Source organism: Takifugu flavidus, chromosome 3 (assembly GCF_003711565.1).
Source record: "Takifugu flavidus isolate HTHZ2018 chromosome 3, ASM371156v2, whole genome shotgun sequence".
Taxonomy (NCBI): Eukaryota; Metazoa; Chordata; class Actinopteri; order Tetraodontiformes; family Tetraodontidae; genus Takifugu; species Takifugu flavidus.
Genome location: NC_079522.1, coordinates 6,101,337 through 6,128,185, shown reverse-complemented (window position 1 = coordinate 6,128,185; position 26,849 = coordinate 6,101,337). Strand labels below are relative to the sequence as shown.

Genomic DNA, 26,849 nt, shown 5'->3' with positions numbered 1-26,849 from the left:
ACTCTTTCCTTCCTTCTGCACAGATGGACGTACAACGCTCTCATTTCGCTTTAGAGAATTTGATCCCTGGAACGATTCGATACCATCGTTATCTAATCAGGGGCTTTTCAAGAGGCCTGGACATGGCACAGCTGGTGGACAGAGAGGAGACCCCCCACCGGCTCCCTCTCTGTAGACATGCTCATTACAACAAGTTTGAGGTCAGAAGGTTACAGACCTGCAGGAGAAGGTTTGAGCCCCCGAATCAAGTTTAAAGTGACACAGTTGAGTTAATAAAACGCATCACAGAGGTGAAGACTGCATAAAAACCTCCTCTAGAGTGACACTAAACTGTCTCCACTGCACCCTGGTGGTAGGTTGCAGTATTGAGGGGAAAAAAAAGAACATTTCCATGAAAGAGCTGCACAAAATGCAGCACTTTTAATTTTCTTTAACAGGTATAAAAAATACAATGCAAACATTAAATCGAAACCTGAATATTTATGCTTATAAATACACGCATTACAATGTATAATGCATCATAATTGGCATTACAATGGTTTTTATAAAGCATTTAAAATGATCAAGTGCTTCTGACAGTGATTATACAGCACTAAAGGTTATTACGACGCATTATGAAATACTTTCATGGTGCGTTATAATGCATTACGGACTTGGACAACGATCAAGTTAGCATAACAAGCATTTCTAACATTCCACATTCCGGAAAATGTAAACATCAGGCGGCGTCTGCCGTCGCAGCCGAGCGAGCGGGAAAGTTCCCGCGCATTAGCACCGCCTCGCCGCAGCACGCTAAAGGTGAAGAATGCCGCGTGTGACAATCCATGCCGCAGCGAGAATGAAAGATGGTGTTCATTACGTTGCTCCTAATGTACCAAACAGCTGAAGGCTACGGAGTGCGCGGCGCTTCTCCAAGCCAACAAATTACATATTGATTCAGAAACGGCTCGATTGCCATTTGCAATATTTGAATGCAAATCTGGAGGCTGTTAAATCCGATAACGTGGCTGCGGACGCTATCAGGAGGTTTAATGGGCTTTCTTCAGATGGATGATATGTAATTGATACAGGTGTGAGCCAATCAAACTGAGTGGCTGATGATTGGTTTCACGTGGCTACGCACTTGCTGCTATTGTGCTAAGAAATTGGCAGCGTTGTGACAAGTTTTATGAGCTGTGTGTTGAGCGTCATTAGTTAGCGCTGCTCGAACTGTCCTGAAAATTAAAGCTTGACAATTGAAAGCTTCCACGCAAACCCATTTCCACGAGAGAAGGGGAAAAAAGTCACAAATTTTAAGTACAAGGACATTTTTACCTTTTTTTCCCATGCAAATAGAGAATTTTTAAACCGTCGGAACACAATAGGAAGAAAATTCCATCCTTTCACTGCATTCTGAGCAGCAAAGCTGAACTGGTTACACATACAAAGCTATTTTTTCCTGTTTAATGTGACATGTTTGACTGTAAAACTTAAAAAAAATGTTATAAGTAGTTTACATAACATTTTACATTCCAGTAAAACCAAAAAGAAACTTTTTCCATTTTATGGAGGAAGCAGTCCAAACCGGAGCGCTAACATACATACACGACGAGTCACCATTGCACAGACACCCATTTTATACCTTTGGCATATGGAATACAAACATAGATTTATTTCCAGTACATTTTAAAGCTCCAAAGAGAAGCTCATCTACTTAAAATGGCTGAACCTTGCAGACAGTTACGATGTAGCATAAACTACTGTACCAGGCTCTAGAACGGCCTCGCTGAGAGGATGTGAGCGTGCATGTGTGAATAGTGCTCCACTGTGTCATAACAATAGGAACGACTGCGTGTGCGCAGCGGCGCTGGCTGTGTTTGTGCGCGCTCGCCTCATTTACATACACGCAATCACACCTCGTCTCTCTCTTCCCCCCCCCCCCCCATACACGGGCAGAAATCCGACAGTACTCCATTCATTGGAAATGACATTCCCCTAGTTCGAACTCTGTGGAGTCACGGCCTGTGTTTTACTTCCTGTGTATTATCGGACACTGGAGCATGTGATGTGTACAGTCAGCCAGCGAGGCAGTCAGTGGTTCAGACCAAGTGGTTCGGCCTAGCGGGGAGACGAGGCGCAGACAATGGCTGCACTGTGTGACTGAAGTGCCTTTGCTGTCAATGACTCTGCCAGCAACTGAGACTGGCAGATCCAAAATGGCGGCGCACAGAGCGCCCTGCTGGTGCTTGTCAGGGTCTAAACAGGCCAGTTTTATCCTTTTTTTAGAGGAAGCTTTTCTCTGGGGGACTTGTGATATCGGCCCTGGGAGGTTTAACGCAGCGCGGCGCTGCTCCAGATAATCTGTTTGGTTTAAAGACAAAGGACAGAGAGGGAGAGGTTCATCGAGGGTCTGGAGGAGGCCTTCCTTTTGTCCCCATCGTCCAGTGGCGCAGAGGCAGCGAGTTGTTTAGATTGTAAAAAAAATAAAATAAAAAAAAGGCCTGTTTTTCCAGTTTCTGTTTGGAAAACAGGAAATTCACTATTATTGTCACTTAAGTCCATGAACAAAAGAACAAGCAAGGGACTCACAATTGACCAGACGTTTTAGTGAACGTAACACTTACTCTTGTTTGAGATGAGTTACACGGCTGTCGAAGGTTGCTGACTCTGGGGGGGGGGGGCAGAAAACAGACATCTTTAAAAACCTCGACTAAAATGTGAAGCCCGCGTATCTGCCAGCATTCCTCGTCTCCTGTTGAATGTGTGCGCTACCCTCTCCGCGTGTTTGCCCTGTCTGTTCGGGTCCGTCTGTCTGTCAATCTGTTCCATGCACAGTCTGTTTGCCAATCTGTCGTATTCTGTTTGCTAGATAAGGAGGTAGCGTGGCTGCGCTGGGTGAATTCATATAAACCGTGGCAGTGGTGCACAGGTATTGCTGTTTTCTGAGATGAGGTATTTGCTTTGGAATGTTATTAACGGCTCTGAAAAACGCCCAAACTTTGGTGCGTTTGAAGCCTTTTCATGCATTTATTAGCAGGCAGAGACCTTAGGCTCATTCATACCAAATTTTCAGGCGTAAAAGGTAACTGGCTGCCCTTTTGTACAAAAACAGCATTTTCAGTTTCATTTTCAATGATACTGTTTTTTTTTAAAAAAAGGGTCGAGAGTGGAGCATTTTGAAAATGCCCTGGCCTCTGTGTCAGTACTACAATGCTCAACTCAACATGTTTCTTTACGTTACTATAATGACGCCCCTGCATGGCCATGACGATGCCTACATCAGCAAAGCCCAGTCACAAAACAAGTGAAAACAAGGTAACTTCTCCATGGATGCAATATGTAAGATAATGCTAACTCTAATCCAATGTTATTGGTTTATGGAGAGCTACGTTGCAAACGCTGCCTACACTCAGCCTCTTTAAAAAAAACTTTTCCTTGAGAATTGATGCCGTTTCGGGAGCAACAGAACTGACTGACACGTAAAACGCACCGCCATCTAGTGGTCTGGCATGTAAACTGCTGCGTTTTCAACATTTGTTGTGTTCCTGAATATGCAGCGCACATTTCAAGTTCTTTCCATCAATACTGTTTCAGGCAGGGGTTTCACATGTAACTGGGGTCTTGTGACAACGTGCCCTTTGGCATCATTGCACCATTGTGCTCTTGCCCACTCCACCTGTGAGTAAGTTGTGGATCCAGAGCTCCTTCTGGGATCTCTCCCAGACGCCGGGGATCCCCCTTCCTTCTGACTGCCCACGGAAGACGAGTCTGAGCAGCTACTGTGGACTGGAAAACAGAAAAACACGTGTTTGACAAAGACCATTTAGAGGGTTTCATGCTCAGATGGGACGTTTGTGTCTGTGCACATTTGCAATAAAATATAATTTTTCAGTGTCACAGTGTGGGTTTAGGAGAGACACGGGGGGGGGGGGGGCAGGGGAGGCATTTTTTTTCTCATCCTGCGTAATGAATTTCGAACACTGTTCTTTCTCAGAGGACAATTCATGCATTGAAAGCCTGAGCCGCTGCCCTCACTGAGACCCCTGGTGAGCAGTATGTGTATTACACCGAGCCATGAATGGGAAATCGCTCTGGCTCTTGGTCACCAGTGGCCTTTAGAACCGGACGCTGGGAATGGAATCTGAAAAATCATACCTCAGATTTTGCATTTTCACTGGAGCACAAGAAAAATCGCAGTCGTTCACAGCGAACATCACATTTAGACAAATGACACTTAAATTTATGCTTCCACCTCTTGTCCCCCCCAATCTTTCCTTTTATCATGTAGATTCTGTAAAGATGGGGTGTGTGGTATATGAGTGGGTCACTCATAATCACCCCTCGTTTATGGTAATTAAAGCGTGATTAGGACTATTATACAGACACACATTATTACAACATTTTCCAATTATCACTCGGGCAAACAAAAAAGTGAAATTACGTATTTATAGGATAGATGATTTCTGGCTGGGGCCGTTTTCACCCCTCATAGTTCCTGTCGCGGCAGGGGTGTCGATTTTTCAAATTTTCCCCGTGTGAGGCAAACATCAAAAATTCATCGAGCAGCCGAAGGGGCGAGTAAATGAAAAACTGAAGAAAATAATCAGGCCCAGTTTGGACAAACACGGGTGGAACTTTCTTATAAAAATCAAAGGAGGTCTAAAGTAAACAGGAAAGGTAGATTGTAAGTCAAAAAGACTGAGGTTGTGTAAAAAAAAAAAAAAAAACTCAGTTTTATAGAAATTGGAAATAAGCGTCATAAAATTGCCAGTTGCTTCCACCCTCCCTTCCTCAAGCAATTACCACCAAGGGAGAAGATCCCTGGGCCCATATTCTCAATCAATGCTACAATTATCTCCAGGGTGCTTTTTGGAATATTTTTGTCATGTTTTCAAATATCCACACTCCCAAAATTCCAGAGATTTGTTGAAATAAAATATATTGGTCAGTGCGATAAAACAAAGGTGGGGGGCTATCTTGCTAGCATCAACTCCCGATTGACACAGACCCCCAAAAGAGGCTAATTGGGCATCTTTTCAGCAGATTTGGGATCAGCCAATAATATAAACCATCTCCCCACGACTAACTAAACAGGCTGATTATGGACCACTATCAGCACCACACCAGTGGGGCTAAACATTTGCCCAGACTAACCCAAACAAAAGGAAAAGAAGAGCAGCAACTGGAGCTGTTGACCATCTGTCTGACAACAAACAGCCAGTCAGAGCCTGTTAACCAAGCAACTTTTAAAACCTCCCACTCCCGTCTGATTGACGCCAGTTGGGAGAGCTCCCAGGTTGATCCCGTTGCTCTTAATGAGCTGAAAATTCTGTTAAGTAGATTGTGATATCACATAAGAAACTTTAAAACTGATAATCAAAACAGATGTTTGTTGGGATTTAAAAAAAAAAAAAGACCCAAACTTTCCTAGGCTTTGCAATAATTTTGGATTAATTAAATTTGACTAAGTAAAGCTACTAAGTAAATGTCAACTAAAAGTAGATTTTTTTTACCTCTAGCATGTAGAGTGTTAAAACTGTGGAATTGCAATGGCCCGATAAATTTGAGCGTAAAACACAAAGCCAAAGTAGCACTTCCTGTTTGAGGCACTTTCACAGCATAAATGCTCCCACCTCTGTCATTAAGGCTGTAGATGGAATCCAACTCTGAACCCTGAGTTCCTGACGCATCCAGCAGCAGCTTACTGGAAATGCCCACACAGAGGGACTCCTTCAGACACAGTTCTGGGAACAGCAGGGAGGACATTAAGGGAAAACCTTTGCACTTTAGTGCTTTCACTTTTGTATAAACCAATAAAAAAACTGCATTTATTGATAGTATCTTTGAGGACACACAAACAACACAGCACTTTTAATATAACATTTCAGTGATCACATTTTTCTGTTTTCCATGATGCATTTCAAGCTCCTACAGTTTGACAGTGGTAGATCCCTCATGTGGCTGTCTGCATTCATGCTGCTGTCTGTACCTGTGTTGCTGTCTGTACCTGTGTTGCTGTCTGTACCAGTGTTGCTGTCTGTACCTGTGTGTTGCTGTTGTACCAGTGTTGCTGTCTGTAACTGTGTTGCTGTCTGTACCAGTGTTGCTGTCTGTACCTGTGTTGCTGTCTGTACCAGTGTTGCTGTCTGTACCTGTGTTGCTGTCTGTACCAGTGTTGCTGTCTGTACCTGTGTTGCTGTCTGTACCTGTGTTGCTGTCTGTACCAGTGTTGCTGTCTGTACCTGTGTTGCTGTCTGTAACTGTGTTTCTGTCTGTACCAGTGTTGCTGTCTGTACCTGTGTTGCTGTCTGTACCTGTGTAGCTGTCTGTACCTGTGTTGCTGTCTGTACCTGTGTTGCTGTCTGTACCTGTGTAGCTGTCTGTACCCATGCTGCTGTCTGTACCTGTGTTGCTGTCTGTACCAGTGTTGCTGTCTGTACCTGTGTAGCTGTCTGTACCAGTGTTGCTGTCTGTACCAGTGTTGCTGTCTGTACCTGTGTTGCTGTCTGTAACTGTGTTGCTGTCTGTACCTGTGTTGCTGTCTGTAACTGTGTTGCTGTCTGTACCAGTGTTGCTGTCTTTACCTGTGTTGCTGTCTGTACCTGTGTTGCTGTCTGTACCTGTGTAGCTGTCTGTACCCATGCTGCTGTCTGTACCTGTGTTGCTGTCTGTACCAGTGTTGCTGTCTGTACCTGTGTTGCTGTCTGTACTGTGTTGCTGTCTGTACCTGTGTTGCTGTCTGTAACTGTGTTGCTGTCTGTACCAGTGTTGCTGTGTTTACCTGTGTTGCTGTCTGTACCTGTGTAGCTGTCTGTACCCATGCTGCTGTATGTACCAGTGTTGCTGTCTGTACCTGTATTGCTGTCTGTACCTGTGTTGCTGTCTGTACCTGTGTAGCTGTCTGTACCCATGCTGCTGTCTCTAACTGTGTAGCTGTCTGTACCTGTGTTTCTGTCTGTACCCGTGTAGCTGTCTGTACCCATGCTGCTGTCTGTACCCATGCTGCTGTCTGTACCTGTGTTTCTGTCTGTACCTGTGTTTCTGTCTGACCCTGCGTTCCTGTCTGACCCTGTGTTCCTGTCTGTACTGTACCTGTGTTGTTGATGGCGTGTGTCCAGAGCAGGTGTGCGACGTCGTGAGTCCACGCCACCTTGCCTTCCCTGTCCTTCGCCTGCAGAGTGATGCAGTCTCTGGTTCGAGCCGCGTGCCGGACCCACACTTCAAACTTCACGCCCTCCTCGCCCACATCCTGAGTCAGACCCATTTCACCCGTCTGAGGTTAAAGAAGAAAGAAAACATCTGTGTCAGGTGAAAACTGGAAAGACAACATAAGAAAGGATGGAGGTTTCACCTTGATGCTCTGTTTGTAGCTGTAGACGGTGCGTCCTGGGCTGGGACTCTTCAATTTGGTGAAGATCAGGGCGTGTTGGTAGAGGAAGACGTTCCTCAAGCCTGCCCGTTTCCTCCGAGGGCCCCCGCATACGGTCAGCTCCCCCTGCCGCACCAAGTCACCTCGTTCCGCCACCGGAATCTAGTACCACCAAAAGACACATACCTAGTATCTCTCTCATCAAGTTCCTTTAATAAAATAAAATACATTCGGAAATGTAAGCAACTTTAAATGTTTTGATTTTGCGTCTTTTATGAAACTGCCAAAGTCGATTTGTCGCGTTCAACTATTATTTAACAGCAAACTCAATGGTCCCCCTTCTGCCAGCAGAAACCCAAACATCTGGTTAGTTGTCGGTAACCTCTTTTTTTGAGAACCCTCTTCTGACGTGTGGGTTGTAATCAAAGTGATGCTTTATATGCGTTTTCAACACCCACAGCTGGGCCCACACACGCACTTCAGGTACGGCCAGTTTGAGCCAGAGATCTGAAGTAGATTTTGTGATGCTGTATTCACATTTAAAATAGAAAAGAATGTGTGTTATTGTACTTGCTACATATGTAGTGCCAAAATCCTCATTCTACTAGCAAAGTGGGGACACTTTTGTAAAGTAGTGTCTATTTGGCTGCTACACACATTGTCCAAGGACTGTTTGAGCATTTAGACGTGGTTTTAAGGTGAGTGTGTGTGTGCGTGCGTGCGTGCGTTCAGTTTCTGAACCAGAGCAGAGAACCTCAATATAGGTCAAGTTGATGCTAAAAATTACGTAAAATTAAAAAGTGACAATTGATGACATTATAACTTCTAAGTTTTATATGGTGAAAAACGTTCATATAATGTTTTTTTAAACGCCACCTAGTGGTTAATCATGATTTTTTTTAAATGAAAAAAAAAGTTTTTAGTTTATAATGATGCAAAATGAGATTCCCTGTTTTTGGATACAAAAGACCTGTGGCATCATAGATTAAAGAGATTAATGAGGTATAAATCTTATTTAAAGTGTTAATCAAATGATTAGCTTGTGAGTAATCTGTTAATACAATGAAAACAGAGAAAGCGTTTTCATAAAATAATAGTGAAATCCCTCTAATAATCTAAAATTAAATCTTCATAACTTAATTTTCAACAAAGGACATCAGATTCACATCAGAACTCCTGTCCTCCCTCTAACCAGCATGGTGACAAACTGGGACAGGCATTCTCACCGGACAGCCCACGATGAGGTCACTAGCCCTGAGGTCCTCGCCGTGTCGCTGGGTGTATCTGAGGATGGAGAGGGCGGAGTCACAGGCGGGGTTTATGCCTCCCAGCTCCTCCAGGGCCTCGCAGTACTGCTCCAGCCTCTGTGTGGGGGCCTGCAGGCAGTGTGGGAAGGACAGAGGGTAGACGGGGGAAGCCGGGGAAAGTTTGGACTGTGGGAGGAAAGAAAACTTAAATGTCAGCAATGTTACTGTGTTGCTGATAAACAGGTAAATTGTGACATAAAAACGAAAATACACACATTCATTTCTCTAAAAAAGTTTAAAATGGAAATTAAGTTTTCACATGCAAAAAAAAAAAAATTCTCCTGTTTATAACAGTCAACTGGATGCTAAATGCGTGGGCAGAAGCCCCCCCGGCGCCCCCTGGCGGTGCCCTGGCAGAGCTCCTTGTGAATGAACAAGTCAGATCAGTGCAATCGGTCCTTCTGAAATTCCTCTCCGCACTGTCGCAATGCTGTTGATGTATTAGTTTTAGTTCATTCTGGCTGGCTAGTCGAAATGAGTTTCATTCTAATCCGCCTTTAATTGGCTTTGCGAGTGTACATTAAACGTGTAATTAGCTTTACTGTATACAGCTCATTTTTAATTGCAGCCACTGTTGAATAAAACAACTTTAATTGGCTTGCATTTGTGATGTGCTCCAAATTTGCTTGTAATGAGCTTCTCACACTGTGATCTAGACTTTTTTCCCACCACAGACTGTGACCCTGATAAAAACAACCACGCATGGTCGTTGGGGGCCTCTAAGGACCATCTGGCTGCAGAGGTTTGAGGTTTTACTCAAACAGCAGCTGTGCAACGATTCTCACCTTGAAGAAGTCGGCAGCCTGCGTGACTATGGGTGAGTCCAGTTCTGGTTTGGTCCTGATGTAGTGGGAATACTGGAGAAACTGGTCCCGCTGGGCAATGATATACAGTGATGGTATGTAGTAAAGAACTTTTTCTCACATTAAAACCACTGTTTGACAACAGTAATCCATAAATTCCACATTATGGATCACCAAAAGAGTGCTTTTTGCTTCGTTCTTTTTTACATTTTCTTATTGTAAACAAAACAAGACATTTTTCCAAATAAAGGGATCTAATTACACTCTGGATGTCCAAAATCAACAGCGAGTAGGACAATTTTAACAAGAGTTCCAAATATATCTCGAGGCTCTCATTTTTCCAAACAAACCATGTGGGAGCAATCATTCTTTATGGAAACATTCCTACTAGTAAAAGAGATGCATTCATTAAGCTTTCAAATACATTTTCAGTGGAAACATTTAAAAACCCTCCAGGTGCTGTATTTATGGTGTATATATGGTATTGCTACACTTACATATTTGCTAAAGCAGTCCTGTTGCAACAGACTCTGCACAAGAGCGCCCTCCATAGCAGGTAGGAGGTTCTGCGAATGAAAGCTGCTGAGGCTGGACCAGTTTGGGAAGAGGGTGTCCGCCTTCCCTCTGATGGAGGCAGGAGTATCAGAGAGCTCCAGTAAGGGCAGGTACGTCTCTTCCACCCCCTTCAGGATGGCCACGTACTGCCTCTCTGAGCTCAGCATCCGGCACCAGAGCAGGTAGAGCTTACTGCCAGGTGGAAGGATATAAGAGAAAGAAAGGAAAGGAAGGATAAAATTGAAGGATGGAACACACTGAGAGCACGGATCTGAATCTTTCAAAGTGGGATAGAAAGATTGAACCTCTGTGTGGTTGTTCCAGCCCGGTCTGCCCCCATCTCTCTCTCAGTCCTTCCGAGCAGCACATGTTGGCGGGGCGACCCCGTGTGATCCACCACCTCTTTGCTGCTGACCTCCACACCTCGAATTAATACACCACCACCACCACCTCCTCCTCCTCCTCCTCCCCCCCAATTAGAGATGGCCGTAGCCATGCTGGTAGTGATAACCGGGTCAGCCACAGCGCGCCTACCCAGCCAGGACATGGGTGAGTTACGGCTCGGTCCACCAACTGGTGACTCAGCGGGCTTTGGGGTTGACGCACCTCTGCGGGGAGCCAGGAGAGCCTGGAGGTCAAAACTTGGGTGCCGTTTCCTGGGAGGCTTGGAAGGGGGTGGGACTTCTGTAGGCTGGAAATTTGGAAACATGATGGATTGGTCTCAACTAGAACAAATCATTTTTTCCCAAAAACGCCTCCTGATGGCCAAACCTGATGTCATAATATGTTGATATTAAATCAAACTTACACTCTTCTTTGTAGGATTCAGAAGGTTCTGCAGAAACTTTCCTCCTCCAGCGCCACCAGCCCCTCCCCCACCACCTCCCCCTGTTCCTTCTTTCCTGTTGCCTTTCTCCTCACCAATCTTCAGTGTGGAGCAAGTCTGGGGCCTGAACAGGGATGCTAAGGACCCCCAGGACTGCAGCCCCCCATCTCCACCTCCAGCCCCTAGTCCCCAGTCTGCCTCTCCCTCAGGACCCATCAGGTCCCACAGACTGCTGGCAGAGGGTGTCTTTGGCTTCCCTTGGCCTTGATTCTGGCCCCGGTCAGACTGGAGGAATCGTGGTTTGACGTGCGCAACAGTCCTTTGGTACCGCTCTACAGTCTGGGTCCAGAGATCTAGGAGCGCCCCACCACCGAGCTCTAGAGCTAAGGATCGGGCATCCTGGAAACGAGATGGGGGAATTGGCGGCAGGGATGCAAGGGGGCAGGTGGAAGATGGTGCAGAGGTGGAAGAGGAGGAAGAGACTGCATCACACCACTGAGTGGCCTATACAGGAGAGAGAATACAGTTTTTGAGATTAATAACCACAAATGTGCAACACGTCCGCATCCTTTTTCTTCTGGTACCTCGGTCAGTGTGGACAGTAGCCTCTGTGTGTTATCCAGGGTAGTCCAGCAGTCAGACAGACAGTGGGACATGTCCCGTAGCTTCTCCCTTACGGGGGGGAGTCGGATCTGGACGTCACTGAGGCCGGCCCAGTCTAGCTCGCACCAGCCTTCCAAATCACTGAGTACTGACAGAGTCTCACTGTGCAGCTCCTAAAGGAATGATTCAGGAAGCGTCACTAATTAAGTCTGATAGCAAATGCAATACACAAAATATTATATCCAGAATACAGCATCAACTAGCAACTTTCTGCTAATGCTATTTAGTTGTATTATTACATTATTTAAAAAGACAGTTATATTCCTCATCAACCTCCTCATTTTTCAGTTTAAAAAATAGACCCTATAAATGAAAATATAGCTTTTATACAGCAACAGTGATTGAAGCTAACAGGTGTAAACAAAAACTAAAGTTCAGAGGGAAAGCTGTCCATTTCAGGCTTCTGTAGAAAACTGGGTAGCAACCTTCAAGCACCCATGGAGGGGGATCCAAATCAATATTTATAGGAATTAATTTGAATATAAATAATGAGAAACATAGAGAACAGTATGCAAATGCTCGACTGTGTATATTTACACTCACATTGGCCGTTTCTCTGAACGTCTTGAATTTCTGCTGCTTTAGCGACAGTCTGCTGAGGGACAAAGGAGGCTCCTTATACTCCTCCAGCTGGGACTGGACTTGCTCAATCTCTTTATCACACTGGGAGAGCGGGGGGGGGGGGGGGCAGAGAGAGAAAAGAGGGGGATCAAAACCAGACATTGGGCTGAGAGACAAGAGTTATTTTGTTGCAGTGTGCTGGGTTTTTTTTGTTTTTTTTGGGGGGGGGGGGGGTGTTACAAAACAGCTGAAAGTGTTGCATAAAGCTTGTATTTTTAACAGTGGAAATGACAGCTGGCTAGTTCGTAGCATCCTTCTAGCTTTTTCAGCTTTCTGACCTCTGTCTTTGTAGTGTTGTTTTTCAGCGATATTGGCCAAAAATGTAAAGGCAACATGACATTATTAGTTTGTGTGTGTGTTTGCTACCAAGCTAGCACAGATTGGCATGGTATTTGGCCTGTTTTTGTAGTGTGCTCACATGTTTTCTTCCTCACACACCTTTTCCAGTTTGTCTACCAGCTCCGCCAGTCGCCCCAGGGCTTCCAGATCCCGGCCTCTCTGGTTGGACACTCGGACGAGATTATGGAGGGCGTCGTCTACGCCATCGTAGAGTTCAGAGGTCACAGCAAGAGCCACCCTGCAGGTATCAAATTGTCAACTGACTAAACAAGAGCAAGGTGTGCTATTTGAATTCGCGAGTTTTCTTGATTAAATAATTAGGTTATTAAAAAAGAATTTTAAATCATCTACTAAGCTGTGCTTGTGTTTCGCTTGTGTTTCTTCTGCAGATGCAGCCAAAACTAATTAAAATTTGAAAAAAAAAATGGAAGGATTGCAAATGTAAGAGTGTTTAGATCATCTTAAAGCTGCAGGCCCAAACATTGCAGCTGCTGTGTTGGTGCTGGTTAATATTATCCAGACGGTTTTCATATTTCGGATTAAAAATGTCCAGGATGAGGATTCCTCTCAACAGAATAAAAAAGAGAAAAGCCTCAATCAAATACAAGGAACACAAGGCTGGGTTGCATGTTGAGCATCTGAATGTGCAAATACTGACCCAGTTACGAATGTTTTTAGATCTTTGTGTTTCAAATAGTGCTGCTACGATGAACTTGTGGCTGTTCCAATGCTGTACACTCTCATTAGCATCAGAACTAGCAGCTATTCTTGTCCAAACATGTGAAGGCACACCTAATGAACGTGGCATCTAAATCTACATTCTGACTCATATGGGATGCTGGTACCTGCAGTCTGGTGATTTCTGTGCAAGACCTGAGTTGCCATTGGTCAGTCCTGCGAGCCAGGCGCCACCTCTCTGCTGGAGTTCAGTAATCCGCTGGTCGGCCAGGACGCTCATCATGAGCTGCTGGTGTTTTTCAATGCTCAGAGGAACGGCCTGGAAGCCAATATCCACTTATTAGTTAGCTTTATTTTTTTGACGTGATGCTCAAAACACATGTTCTGTACTTTGATGTTGTCTGGCATTGGCGCAGTGTCCATGGACTGCAGTGCTTCTCCCAGCAGACAGAGGGCGCCCTCACAGCGTTCTGTCAGGCTCTCCAAGCTCTGGGTGACAAAAAGATAGGCAGGAATGCATTCGCAGGGCCTCAAATTATCACAAATCTTAGCTCCAATTTTCTTTCCATGAGAGAGGTCAACCAGCGTTTAGAGAATTATTGCTCGGACAAAGCAGATTAAACTGTCTCATTCAACAGACAATTGTCACATAACCACCAACCACTGAATTTGAAAAATCTCCAGCCAAACTTGTAGTTTTATTGCCACGACATTAAAAAAAATAAATGATTCAAATAATTCATTACAGCTGCAAGGTAAATATGAAGGATCATTTTCGCTACATGAACACAGACTAGAAATCTGATTCTTACCAGTCTAAAAACAAGCCAGTCTGAGTGACAGTGGTGGAAATCTCCATCCATCTCTTCAGGCAGCTGCTGCTTGTCAACGTACTGCTGAAGGATGCCGGTTCCTCGTACCATGTGAACCTGAACAGATGAGGAAAATGAGAAGAAGATGGCTGTTACGAGGCATCTGTTCTAACCGCTGTGCTTATGTAGATTCAAGATGTGTTGAGAACGTATGTGAGCAGAAGATAATTTCTACTGATGTATCCCAATGCCCTCGTTGAGATTTAAATGTGGTTCAAGACTCAGAATGAGCAAGAAGTCACCTCCAGTCCTTCCAGATTGCATGATGGGGATTCCTGCTGCTCCTCCACCAGAACTAAAACAGATCCAAGGCCGCCGGGAAGCCACACCTGGAAACAGGCACAAGAAACACGCAATCAAAGCGGCGAGTGGCGATCACATTCAGCTAAACAACAGTTTTTACGGTCTCACCTGGAACCGTTTAAGCGCGGAGAGAAGAAGGGCAGAGGGGGGAGAGCTTCTGCTGTCGAGTAACACAGTGAGACCCTTCTCTTTGGCTGCAGGCCTGGAGAGGACAGAGAGGGAAGGGTTCAATGCGAGATGCAAGATGTGTCGGGCTTTACCGGTTGTGGTGACTATTTTCTCAGTTGTGTTTGCTCTCACAAACATAGTTGCACTTTTGGCCTTGATAGTTTTGAAAACAATAAGAACAAGAAATATTGAGTTTATTTTAGATGCATTAGTACTATCACTTCAGTGCGTGGATACCAACGGTGACTTGCCGGGTTATTCTGTGGTAGCAAGCCAGGACGCGAGCCATCTCCTCCACGCAGAAACCTTCTTTGGAATCTTTCGTCTCAGTGACAATCAGAGCACGTCCCAACCTGTCGACAGTGCCTGAGTAAACCACAGAGCAATAATCACTGACTGAAGAGGCAACGTGATATATATGATATGTAATTATCTGTCGCCTAATCCCTGAACTTATCAATTTTTTGGCATTTGGTGTATTCCAAGCTACGTTTCCCCCAAATATTTTTGGTAGATCCCAAAAGAAAAAAATCGGATTATGCACAAGCCCTTACAATCTGTGAGATCTATGTCATAAAATACCCCCCCCCCCCCCCCCCCAAACAAACAAACATACAAACTATTGTTTCATAGACAAAACGTGTCCAGTAGAGACAACCAAGGAACGTGAGAAGGTTGAAGGTTGTATGTGTTTGGGGGTCAGATCTGATGCAATCAAGACCTTGTTTCCCTCAAAAATCATAAAATGTCCATCTACTCAGACTTCTTCAGTGCTCATTTGTGCAACTGAAACCAGGGTGGGATAAAATTCATTACAGTGCTGAGCTGACTACGTCACTACAGAAAGATGGCATTGCTCATATCCGTTTTTTCCCCCTGTACAATAGGAGGAAGTAGAGAGTCATCATCTTTATTTTTAATGTCTGAAAGACACTTGCCTGTTAATTTTAACTTTCCTGACTGGAGCAGATCTGGGTTCAGTTCCCTTAAAAGAGGAGGCTCCTTAGAGACAATGCTGTTTGTTTGGCTGGCACTTGTCTCTCCAGACTTTGCTTCCTCATCAGTGTGGTTGAATAGGGTTGTCCCTGATTGACCGTTGCAGACAGGCAAAGACTCTGCTTCTGTTGAGAGAAAAAAGGCTCAAGTATATTATTTACCAGAATAAAAAAAACTTTTTTTCTGATTTAATAAAAGTATTATCATTCAACCTGCACTGGGTGCCCTTGCATCCTCTGCCTCATCTGTTGAAGGCAACAATCCATCAGGTTTGTCTGCGTTTCCTCTTTGCTCTGATTGGTCGTTCCCTGTTATAGGCAGCTTTGTCAGATCACAGCTGGTAGTGGGACTCGGCTGCGGCGCTTTATACTGCTGTTTTGATCCCTTCTGGTGTGCACGACCACCAGACCTAGCCCTTCCTCTTGCCCCCTTTCCCTTCCTTTTCCTCCTAAAGATAAAGTACAGGAAGGCACTAATGAGGTACAACGGAATGTTAATAATCGGTATTAGTGCAGAAAGCGTCCTGTACGTTCTGCACATTCAACGAACCTTTAACTACTGGATACAGGTGCACCAAATTCTTACCAATCTATTCTTTCATTCGGAAGCGTGAAAAGAAAAACAAATAAGCAGTGCAGTGTTCCAGAAATGAATGTGTACCTTGGGGCCCTGAATCCTGCCATTTTGACCTCCTTTCCCCTGGGACACAGTCTGTTCTCCATCTTTCCTTGATCCCTTTCTTTTGTCACATTTGGATGTGACAGACTTTTTGTTTTTGACCCGCTGTTGGCAATCATTCCACTTTCTGACACAACAGCGAATGGTCTCTCAACAGTGTCTGATGTTGGCGTGGTGGCATCACTGTCTCCACTCAGTGGTTTGTCTGTGTCATCGAAGACAGAGTCAGAATGAGATCCTTGATCTGAATGTCCCTCACTAGCGTGACAAGCTCTGTGGTTTGTTGAGTCATGTGCGTCATTTTTGACCAAACTGTCCCTGCCCTCTGAGACGTTACATTTGTGATTGTCTCTGCATTTAGTCAGCCCGTTGCTATCTCTCTCTTTGCCCACACCAGGCCTCCTCTCTTTAACAGGACCATCAAAATAAATCTGGGGGTTTTCCAGGCCCTCAGAATGTTTCCTTGATGTGTCTTCTTCAAAAGAGTTTTGAACAGAAGAGGAGCAAGACTGCCTCCCTCTCACAGGTTCATCGGGTTCTGGTGCACGCTGTACCCGCAAAATCTCATCTTTTGAGGTTCCTGTATCTCTTCTGGCACCAACAACAGCTCGAAAGCTTCCAGATCCTTCAAGTCTACTTTGGCCCCAACCTCTCCCCTTTCGAAGTTTGATGGTTTTGCCTCTTCTGCACAGAGGTAAAGTCTTAGTCTTACAAATTCCGTGCATTTCCAGGTACCTTTGCTGTGTATCAACACCTCCATCAGGACCCACTCTGGGCTCCAATAGCTCCACATAATCCCCATCAAGTTGAGAGTTCCTCACTGTCCTGCCGAGTCCATCCTCGCTTCGCCTTCGACTGGGAAGTGCAGGTGCCGAGTCCAAACCGTCTGGTGGTAAACCTTCATCTTCATCCTCATCCCAGGACCAGGAGTCCAGCTCTCCAGAGGATGAGCAGCCCCATCCTCCAACAGTACTCCCTCCCTCACTGGACATTCGGTTTGGAACAGAGTCGTCGTGGCATGACATTAGGCCCAGCTCCTCAGAAGGGTCATGAATGAACTTTGGATAGACGACTTCTTTCCATGGAAGCCTCAGCACTCCATCACATGTACTGACCAGGCAGGTATCAAGACCACCTCCAACTGTGCATGGATGAGAGAATTGTCCACATCTTCAAATCAAAGAGTATATAAAAAAACCTCAATATCCATAATCAGGGCGTTAATTCTTTACCTTCCCTCCGGTGTCCCCGTTCTTTGTTGACACTATGCAGCCACTCAGTGGTGAACACAAGTGGATGCTGTGACTCGGGCACCAAGATTTCCTGAACAGTACGCCCCCCGGGGGCAAGGCATTTCAGAGCCAGCCGGGGACAACGTGTTGAGAAGGGCACCACCTGCAGGTAGAAGTCGTTACTGCGCAGAAGCCTCCAATCCAGGGTAGAGAGTTGCACAACCACTTTCTCGCCCAGACACAGAGGCCAGCCGGAGTGAAGGAACAAGCAGCCGAGGTACTGAGACTGTGAGGAGAAGATAAACAAAGAGACACAGAGAGGATGATGATCTTAAATGTCTCTCTTGTACTGCACTTGTTGAGTTTTAGAAATCTCCCTGGAGCTGGAACTTAATCAAATGCTCTTGTGCTGTCTGGCACTTCCATTTACAAACCACGGCCCTCACCAGCTGCCTGTATCTTTTTTGTTGTTTGATGCAGTTATTCAGCGAGTTAAATTTCTAGAACTGCCGGAGTCCACAGTATTCATCGGCTCCACTGGCCAAAGGCCACAGTCAAATGTCAGCCATGTGACTCGCTGTGTTATAAAGTAAAACTGCTTAGCTGGCATGACTAAGGGAGAAGGCTCTGGAGAACTGCAGAGTGATGGCATGAGTCAGATAAAAACACACTGATGACCTGTTTTCACAACAACAAGCCACTGTGGAAACGGTTCCAGAAGCAGAAATCACATGGAGTCCCTGACACTCTAACACTTAAATCAGGCGCAGTCGACATCACAGACCCTAAACTTTACATAAGAGCACACTTTTGTTTGTGAAAATTAATGAGTCAGGATGTCAAGTTAAGCTGCTTCAGCCAAATACTGCTCTCATCTGTCCCCTAAAGACTCACGGGATGTGATATTCCACATCTGTTCCAGACCCAATGTGTCCTCTAACATGGATTCGTACCCCTGACTTTCCTCTCTTTATGAGTTTGTTTGTTTTAGTCCGTCCGCATTCTGTAACTCACTGTGTCCTCTGGCCCTCCCACTCCTCCCTCAATGTGCCCCACTGTTCGCTCCCTCTCATGCACACAACCTTCCCGAAACATTCCTCAGCCGGTCGACGCTAGGCTGCAACCGTTCCCAGCATCTTTTTTCTCTCGCTCTCTCCAGCTCTCTTTTCCAAGACGCACATGCACGCAACACATGCGAGCGTGGTGAATGAAAGCCACGTTCATTCTCTCCTTCGACTCCCACCGCGCCTCTTGAGCGAACTCTCCCATTCTCGCGCAGTGGCAAACGCGCTCACATGTGGAAGACATTACCATCATGACTCAGAGCACAACTCCCGTCTGCGACAAAGAAAACTGTTTGCTCCCAACGGCTCTGTGTGTCTGTACCTGGGTATAAAGCTGAATATTTTTGACTTTAGTTCAGGTTTTAACTCAAGAAAATGAGTTTGGGTTTTTATGTTTGCATAAGGTACCTTGAATGGCCTGGTACAGCTTTGGTCAGGATATTAAAACCATGCACATTAGCTTATATGGGTTAGGGTTAGATTGACTGGTGACCTGTGCACAGTATCGCCTACTGCCTTCTTAGATACGCCCACGGTGCCTCCTGTGACCCCAGTTCGGAGTAAGTAGAGTAGCACACCTCTTTCTTCAGGTAGTAGTGCCTCAGAAATAAATCTTGAGTTTCCCCTGCTGCTTTACCTGAATATCAGTTTGCAGGAGCTCATTTTATAACTCGTAAAGGGTCACATGTGACTTTGCAGTTTCTCTCTTCAGTCCTCCAGTCCAGTTTAGACATGGCACCAGGATTAATGTTGAAACCATTTTCCGTTAAAGAAGAGAGTGTAATTCGCTGACAGGTTAATCAAAATAGTCATTTTTTATTGCCAAAACCGTAACCCTGACTTGGACCCCTGTGCAATTACTTGGGTTTCCCTTTTTTTTTTAAAAAAAAAGGGGGGGGGGCTACAAATCATTGCGGAAATGAAATCTTTATAGCGACTCATGACCTCTCAACTTACACATGCTGTCTTTTTCAGTATTTAAAAAGTCAGTAAATGATAACATAAAGATAGACTCCAAAAGACTTGTGAGATATGATTCTCCCATTCAACTTAAAAATGAATAACTTTCCAAAAGTTCAAAAAGAAAAGACCGAAAGCCACATTTGCCTGGGAAATCTTCCCATCGGTGGTAGGCATTGTATCTTGGTATGAACCTACAAACATAATTATGATCCTTGTGCCGAGACAACCACTCATCACAGAGCAGATGGGGGAAAATCTGACAGGAACTGAATGAAGAACAGGTGAAAATCCATTTCCCTAATTATTGTGTGTGTGTGTGTGTGTTCTCATCCAGGAAAAAGGAACGTACACAGGCGTGCTGCTGGAGTTTATGCAGAAGGTGCTTCGCAGGAACAAAGTAGTCCAGGAGGTACCGAAGACTATCATGCTGATAGGTTGACTCTAGGACCGAAAAGACCTGGAAAAAATGCAGAGAAAGTGACACAAGCAAACACTTTGGTGTACATTGGTGATAAGAGGCACAAATGGCTAAACTTTACACCATGTCTGTCGGATATCAGCCTCTTGTGGCTGGAGAGCGGCTTTTGTTTCAGTTGAGTGTCTCTGCATTTCGGAGCGTATCCAATGGATTTTGAAAGGGGCTCAATTTGCACACGAGTGGAAGAATTCCCTCAGCCTAGACGGCGTGTAATCAGAGGGAAATCATTGCAGAGGCTTCATTTTCGCTGTATTATTTTACAAAACAGCCTTTCCCAAGACAACTCACACCAGAGTGGGAGCAACACGGTAAACTTGTATGAAATGAATAACCGAATGGGCGATGCAAGAATGCATGCGGTTACATTTTAAAGCGACATATATACGTGCACTTTTGTGGCTTTGGCACAGGTTGGAGCCAGAGATACCAGAGCCTGCATTAAAAAGACCTTTGAAAAGTTCTGCAGGAATTCACATAGAAAACAAATAGTATAGTTTCTGGTCTAAGCAAAAACAAATCATCTCGAGCTCTTCTGTAGAGGAAGAGGGCTTGGTTATAATTGAGCAGCTGGCTCAACTTTGTTTGTGTTGGCTTCCAGCTGCAGATTAGATGTGGGGAAAGATCTGTACACAGCATCGCCTCTCCCTCCAGGAGTTTATCATTTAATTACATCTGCATTATTTTTTTGGGTCGCGTTGAAGATGCCACGCTCATGCTTACCTGCGAAAGGAGGGGAGGCGCCGTGCTCTCAAAGGGAGGATAAAGTGACGAGAGCGCCCCCTGCACGCAATCCTCCATTGCCTCCGAACCCTGGAAGTGAGAGGAGGGGGTTAAAGCTTCACACATGCACTGGCATCTAATAGCCAGCTTGTCTCCCTTTTAGATGACACGTGCGCACGCACGCACACACACACACACACACATACACACTTATTCTCCATCTGACTTCCTGTTTTATGGTCTGCAATATGTCAAACATTTCCTCTGAGGTCTGGCCAGTGTTAAAGCACCCAGAAAAAAGAGTCGAATCACTGTCAGCTCCCTAATACCAGTGATGCAAACAATGGTACATTTATATAAATACTCAATACTTAAATAAATAATTTAAAGAAATATTTTATAGAAAGACTGTAAAAGAAATTGACAATTCTAATTTTTTAAAAAGAACTTTGAAAAAAATAAATTAATCACAGTCAATTTAAAGTTTTTAACCGAGTAGATTTTTGTTGCATTCCATCAGTGCTGAACATACAAACAGACCCACTTTTGTCTTTATGCAGTTGTAAGGACTCTCATTGAAAATACTTTCCCCTGCCCTCACCTGAACCTTCACAGCTGAAGCCTAACCCCAACCCTGACCTTAACCCGACTGCCCTCTTTGAAGTTGCAACCAGCCAAAATATCCTCACTTCCCAAAAATGTCCCCACATGCATACTCTGGTCCTCGCTATGTAGCATATACAAGAACTAATACACACACATGCACACAGGGGCTGTGCTGGCCTCTGAGGTGAACGGGTGACAGAACAACACATGCAACACAGTCTGTTTATTTAACTACACTGACCGTAACCATGGTAACTAGCAACTTTTCTCTTTTCCAGTTCTCCTTTCCCCTGCCCTCCATTCACACTTCCTCTCACAACCCCCATCTGTATTCCCCCGTTCCATTTCCCTCATCTCCTATTTTTTGGTTTGTTCATTTTTTTTAAAGGCAACTTTCTTTGTTTCACCTCCACCCAACTCACTGAGAGTCATCTGATAACAATTATGCTGGGATTCTCTTCAACAGAAGGGATATTGTGCTGAATGCACAAACCGAGGGGATGGACTGACAGTCATGGGAGAAAACCCGGAACGAGAGCGGAGCGTGTGGAAAAAGGAATGATTGGCCGGGAGCGAATGAGCTGATGGTTGTGTGGGTTTATGGAAGATTTGGTACAGCATTTGAATTCTTCTCTGGGATGTTTTTTGTGTACAGAGGGGCCATTGTGGTGGACCGACCGAGCATCAAAAGCAAGAAATAACTGAGGAAAAGAACTTGAAAAACATCCCCTGAAAAAAAATCGATTGAAATATTGCTTCAAAGTTGGGTTGAAACAAATGTCACAACTGGAAAAGAACACAGAGAGGATGGAAAAACTAACTAGTGGAAACTGGGAGGACCTGGTTTGAGGATGCTGCTGGTCACTAATTTAAGATTTAGCCTGTTTTTCCAAACAATTCAGATTGTTTAGGCTTCAGGAAAGTTCATATTTTAGTCAAGATGCAAACAGTGGAACTCTCCAGTTTTAGCATTTTCCATCTTTTACAATTGCACAATGGACATGGGGACAAAGAATGCTGCTAACATTTTGCTAACATCCTGCTACTTTTATCCTTGTCAGTGCTCACACATTAAGTGGAACTGATTGTTAACCAGACTAAAACTGATGTGCTTCACCATGCTAACCTCAGTATATCTGTGCACTGAGATTTACATCGCCTCCTGCTGGCCTGGCATGCTAATGAATTATTCTGTTGTGTAGAGGAGATTTTTGTAAGAATGCAATATAGAAAATTGTTAGATTGTTAGATAAATGTTTCACTTTTGGGGTAATGCAATGTAGCAATTTTTAAAAAAAAAGCTATTTTATCGAATAGTATAGGAGAGTAATAAAATGATATAATAAAATAACTACTAAAAGACGTATTCGGGCATCAGTATAAAGTTGTAGAACATGTAAACACTCATTATGCTGCAGATGAGGATGAAAAAGCTTATGAATTTTTGTTAGTGAAACTTTTCCTTTTTTTCTGAAAGTTTTGTTTCCATGAATGTGTTGACAACGAGCTCTTAAACAGCTACGCTCACAGGAAGATCCGTTTCTTCTACTGGACCACCGGTGAAAACAACACTGTCGAGCAGCAATAGGTTTGGTGGTTGTAAAATGGCCTTCTGGCTCACTGACAGAACATACTAGGTCTAGTAAAAGCTCTGTAGGGGTCCAGGAGCTTGTGGGGCAAGTCGGCAGGAAGTTTCTCTCACACTAATGCCCTTTAAAAATGCCCTAAAGGAATCAAGTTAATGGAACATAAAGCAAAAGGCTAAAATTACTCAGATCTCATAATGACATTCAGGCTTTGCGATATTTCATAGTATCAATGGATTTACTGTAAATCCTTTAAATAAAATGTATAAAAATCTTAAACCTGGATGCACACTAAACTCAATGTAGCTTGGACCACAGCTAGCTAAGTAGTTTCCCACATGCTATGTATGGTGACGTACAATTATGTCTGTAGCAGCCAACCTCTTAGATTCTGTGTTTGCAATCCTGTACAACAACATGGAACCTGATACACTACTGCTCCACTTGTTTGACGTTAACATGAAACAAAACGGAACTGATCAAATTAGACGGATTCACTTTCAGTCATACTGTCGACCTCAAAGAAGACTTTGTACCAAGAGGCCCATCCAGAGTAATATAATTAGGCTAGTCTTCCAGTTTTTAATAAACAGGAAGACACAATTTTTTTTGCATTAACTTCAGTCCTCTGAGACTGTTTCATGATATCCCAAGAACTACCAGAAATAGCATCTCAGAGCTGGTGGTTAAAAAATGTTGTGACCCATGCACACACACTCACTTATATTTAAAGTCAAGCATAAACAGTAATGGAGAACAATGTGCTTTTTTTATTCTCGGTATGCAGCTGAGACAGAATGTCTGTCCAATAAGACCAATAATTCCGTGCACCCTAACTATCCTACTTTATCTATGTCAGGCACCTCCTGGAGTCTGTTTGGCAAAGGAGGGTGATGTCACGTAAACACAATAGGTGGTCTTTCCGATTTGATCCCAGACCCCATTTGTGTTTTTACCACCAGAAGAATGCAGTCAAGGGGTCCGGACCACCTCAGAGTGTTGTCTTTTGATCTGATCCCGAGACTCACCGGGGGGAGAACTCAGGTACATTTTCACCTCAGCTTTGATTACGTGAGGAGATCCCTCTGGATGTGTGTCAAGACGAGGTGAAAACAGTCCCTCGCACTCTGGAGATCATCGTCATCTCTGCCTGATGGGACTTGGTTTAGGCTTCCATTGGGCTGTTTTGGCTTCCTGGATTCCAAACAATGGGTCACGTGTTGCTCACTCAGGTCACCAGGAGTGTCTGCGAGAACAATCCTGCTGTGCAGAATGAGGGTATGTCATTCTCACATCAGCCTTCCTGCCTTTTAAACTGAAATGGAAGTGGCAGCTGGACTCTTCCCCACTTTCCCATACAAAGGAGAGATGACAGGAAGGCAAGGCTAAAGCGGTCCTACGGGCCTTTGCGAAAGTGCCAACGAGCTGAGAGCCAGACAGAAAAAGTGCCTTTGAGAGAACCAGACAGATGAGCGACGGAGGATTGAGACAGAAAAAGGAAAAGAGAAAAGAAAGAGGAGGAGGCTGACCGGTGGGAGAGATCCATGGGAAACAAGAGAAACAGCAACATGATAGAAACCAGATGTGTAGACCCCTACAGTACACCAAGAGAAGGAAATAGAGAAGAGAGCGGAGAGGAGCGGGTTGGTGCTAATATAAGGTGACGTGCTTGTGGGACCGAAAGGAGGCAGCAAAAAACGGCAGTAGACAGACAAAGGAGTCTAAAGACGAGACAGCGAAATCTCCCTGTATAGTCCAGCCTGACCTCCAGTCAGCTAAACACATCTTTTATGGTCTGTTTTTAACTGCTTTGGGGAATTGGGGGGATTCCGAGTGTAATTCCAAAAAAAAAAGAGTCACCAACAACAACTGACTGCACAGACGCACATTGCTCCTGACCAAAAATGCCATTTAGTCTGCAACTCCAGTTGTTCGACCTTCCAAGGGCTCTGTTGTCGTAGTTTTACATTTTGTCATAATGAGAAAACACTTTTTTTTGGTGTGCAGTTTGGGGCCTGAGAAATCAGGCTTTCTGAACCCAGAACCTTTCTGCATTGATGGTGCAAGATTTCTACAACATAAACAGTTACGCACTGCGACATGAGTGCTCGCTTTCGAAACTGGATGAACTTTACGGTATCTTGAGATCTCCCTTCCTTTTCTGGGGAATGAAAGTTGTAAACTTGTGGTTGTAAGTAGGCGCTACACAAGAGCACTATGCTAGCCTACCCATGTAGCACCGAACCTTTATGCTGCTATGTCTTTGCCCCTCTGACAGTATTTGAAAATCTAGCAGAACCAATGGTCCAACACGGAAGGCTAGCATAGCCTTGAGGTTTTCAAAGTTTTCTTTGCAGAATGCCTCAAAACATCAGTGCTCAACCAGATCTGTGGTGTACTTGGCAGCCAGCCTTGACAATCACAGGAAGCTCCATTAAATAAAGATTCCTGCAACTGACAACATGTCTGAATTGTTCTGGCGCTGTTATCGCTGTCCGCCTGGTACAAGAGCCCGTGTAAAGGAAAACAGACGACTGTTTGCAGTAACTTTATCAGTCCTGATTCTGGATCTGTCTCTATCCCCTTGTGGACAGGCTTGACGCCTGGTTCATCTCATCGGTAAACTCAAGCCAGGCAGAGGAAATGGAAATACCCTCTGGATGGATTTTTGTGTCTCATCCATGTGAGCTTGTCTGAGTGTCTGAGTGTGTGTGTGTGTGTGTGTGTGTGTGTTAAGGAGGTGGGGGTGGGGGTGGGAGGGGGGGGGTCCTCATGCACTTATGCACATATGTTTGAACAAGTCTCTTCAACGCATTCCTCTCTGAGGGCCTCCCAAATCTGGGATCCCACTCCGCTGCTCTCACGCTGCATCTTTTGACTCTACCTTGATCCCATTTTCCTGCTCTGGGCCTAAACTTTCCATCCCAGAACTGTTGCACATCAAACCCTGTTCGTGCTCACACTCTTTCTTTCTTGAAGCCCATCCATCCCTTGTTCCCTTGCGCTCTCGGCTTTTCCCCCTTGGCTCCAATGTGGAAAATGCGGCATCACTGAAACCACTGTTGCAACAGTCCAAGTCTCTTAAAATAAAAAAGCCACCCTGCCCCCCTCTTTTATTCCACTCTTTCCTTCTCCAGCTCTGCTTTTCCTCTCCCTGGAGCCAAAACCACTCCACCCTGCCCGACGCTGGAGCTCCAAATGTGATCTAAAGCCCTCGGTCTTGATTTCACCTACAGTATGTTTTCATGCGTGTCTGCCCTTCTCTGTGTGCAACTCATCGTCACCAACCACGAGTGGGTGGGGACTGTAAACAAAATCCTCGAGCTGATGCAAACAGAGGGCTCCTTTAGCGTCTGATAAAGCCCCGACTCCCTCCGGAACCAGAAAAAACTCCTCGTGCTGCAGAAACTTTTATTCTGTGGCAATTTTATAAACAGAGGACGACAGCTCGCCAATAACTGTCACTGGCCAAAAGTCTGCTGTCTGGAACTTTTAAGGCATTCAGATGGAGCTTTGTCAGTTTAAGACAAAGTTGATGCAAAGAGCTAGTCACTGTCTTTCATCAGATTCAGAAAAGTTGGACTTACCATGTCTTCAGTCTACATTGTCCTCAGCGTCTGCGTCCTCTGCGCATTTTCCACAACCCTCTCCTCTCAGTTATCAGACCATTGTTCACTTCTTTATTTCTGTCTCCTTTTTCACTCCCTTCTTCCCTCTGTAAGATTTCAGCAGCTGTAAACTCAGCCTCCCTTTGCAGAGTTTTTGCCAGCCTGGGAATGTCCAAACTGCCGCATTTTCTCTCCCCTCCTCCCATCCACAGTCCCACGCACTCCCACCTCCCTCCCACCACCTAACAAGAGTACCACAGTCCCTCTCAAGACTCAAACTTTCCATTCCCCTCCAACTCCCACGTCACAAAAAAAAAATGAATAGACAATGAGGAGCTGTTAAACCACCCAGCCATCATAAAATATATAAATAAAAGACAATAAAATGGTGGTTAATTGACACTTTTTTTGCTTATTTGTAGGCTTAGTAAAATC

The 26,849-nt window shown here is 44.7% G+C and overlaps 1 protein-coding gene across 1 annotated transcript; it reads right to left on the bottom strand.

Moving 5' to 3' along the window:
* Positions 1 to 386: 386 nt before the first annotated feature.
* Positions 387 to 26,630, bottom strand: arhgef40 (Rho guanine nucleotide exchange factor (GEF) 40). The gene is made up of 27 exons (XM_057028275.1): positions 26,394 to 26,630; positions 20,615 to 20,704; positions 19,766 to 19,873; positions 17,390 to 17,675; positions 16,140 to 17,298; positions 15,692 to 15,927; positions 15,422 to 15,604; positions 14,735 to 14,849; positions 14,424 to 14,517; positions 14,255 to 14,341; positions 13,953 to 14,069; positions 13,531 to 13,629; positions 13,314 to 13,459; positions 12,562 to 12,706; positions 12,046 to 12,165; positions 11,424 to 11,615; positions 10,822 to 11,343; positions 10,319 to 10,704; positions 9,956 to 10,205; positions 9,441 to 9,530; positions 8,575 to 8,781; positions 7,331 to 7,510; positions 7,072 to 7,252; positions 5,613 to 5,723; positions 3,656 to 3,765; positions 2,604 to 2,646; positions 387 to 2,495 (listed from the first exon to the last, which is right to left on the bottom strand). The coding sequence occupies exons 1-26, from the start codon at positions 26,394 to 26,396 to the stop codon at positions 2,620 to 2,622; spliced, it is 5,244 nt and encodes a 1,747-aa protein (XP_056884255.1). The 5' UTR covers positions 26,397 to 26,630; the 3' UTR covers positions 387 to 2,495; positions 2,604 to 2,619.
* Positions 26,631 to 26,849: the final 219 nt, after the last annotated feature.